The sequence below is a fragment of the Colobus angolensis genome, unplaced genomic scaffold (genome assembly GCF_000951035.1).
Source record: "Colobus angolensis palliatus isolate OR3802 unplaced genomic scaffold, Cang.pa_1.0 Scaffold6, whole genome shotgun sequence".
Classification (NCBI taxonomy): domain Eukaryota; kingdom Metazoa; phylum Chordata; class Mammalia; order Primates; family Cercopithecidae; genus Colobus; species Colobus angolensis.
Genome location: NW_012119598.1, coordinates 18,744,145 through 18,745,468, shown reverse-complemented (window position 1 = coordinate 18,745,468; position 1,324 = coordinate 18,744,145). Strand labels below are relative to the sequence as shown.

At 39.0% G+C, this 1,324-nt stretch overlaps 1 protein-coding gene across 1 annotated transcript in view; it reads left to right on the top strand.

Moving 5' to 3' along the window:
• Nucleotides 1-1,324, top strand: part of LOC105526817 — a 46,659-nt gene that overhangs the window by 35,576 nt on the left and 9,759 nt on the right. The window contains exon 2 of the mRNA XM_011962917.1: nucleotides 628-700. Coding sequence (XP_011818307.1) covers nucleotides 628-700 — 73 coding nt within the window. The remainder of the gene's footprint in view (nucleotides 1-627; nucleotides 701-1,324) is intronic.

Here is a 1,324-nt window from a genome sequence, read left to right as displayed (position 1 = left end):
TGTTGGCCAGGATGGTCTCGATCTCTTGACCTCGTGATCCACCCACCTCAGCCTCCCAAAGTGCTGGGATTACAGGTGTGAGCCACTGCGTCCAGCCAAAGGTCTGTTTTAAAAGTGCACATCCTTCTCCCTTCAGGTCACATTCCTATTTTGGCATAATCCCTCAGAGAAAGCACCATCTTTATCTGAGTTCCTAAAAGTGATTTTTCTGTTTACCTCTGATACTGCAAATAGTACATGGTCTCAGGTAAATTGTGTTTAAAAGCAAAAGGGAGATTTCAAGTGTTCTAGCAATAAAAGATTGTTTTAACAAGTTACATTTTGAAGTATTTTTTTTTCAAACACAGAAAGCATTTGCATAACATGAAAGTTGTTGAGGGAAATAAGGAATTGTGAAACCTCCTATAAATATCCATTCATCCTTTCAATAAATATTCATTCAATTTGTGCCCGGCCTTATGGATACAAAATGTGAGGAAAACATGAAGTGACAATGACAAGGGTCTTTTCTTTCCCATGTATTATTTATTAGTTCTTCATTATTTACGACACCAGTAAGTGACACTCTGGGCTTCGGTAACACCATTTCTGCAAGGTATCACTCATCCTTCGTTTGTTTTTTTACAGCTTTTGGATTTTGGTCAACAAGAAGCCAATCTGCACCCAAAAGACTGCCTTATGGAGGGAAAATACACCAAGGGTGAGTTCAGGTTGGCCGTGAACCTAGCAGAATTTTTGATGGCATTTTCAGACATGTCTATTAGTCATTATTTGCCAGAATTTAAAATTTGCCCTCCCTCCTTGCTCATCTCAGCCTCCCTCTCTTCTGTCTGACATCACTCCTTAAACATTTCCCCTTTCCTTTTTCTATATTCCTTCTATATATAGGAAGTTTTCAGTGAAAAATTGCTGGAGAAATTTAAACAAGTGATCTGACCTGTTTTGTCTGGATCTGATGTAAAACTAACCACTGCACTTTTCTTGTTCTTTTCTTTAACTTAAAATTAGGATATCCCAATCTCTATTAAAAAATATAAAAATTAGCCGGGTTCGGTGGCAGGTGCCTGTAGTCCCAGCTACTGGGGAGGCTGAGGCAGGAGAATGGCTTGAACTTTGGAGGCAGAGGTTGCAATGAGCGGAGATCTTGCCACTGCACTCTAGCCTGGGCAACAGAGCAAGACACAATCTCAAAGAAAGAAAAGAAAGAAAGAAAGAGAGAAAGAGAGAAAAGGAAAGAAAGGAAGAAATTAAGGCAGAAAGCTTCTCAGAACTGTTGCATTTTTCTCCCCTCCATCTGTTTTGGATTTTTTTTTTTTTTTTTTTT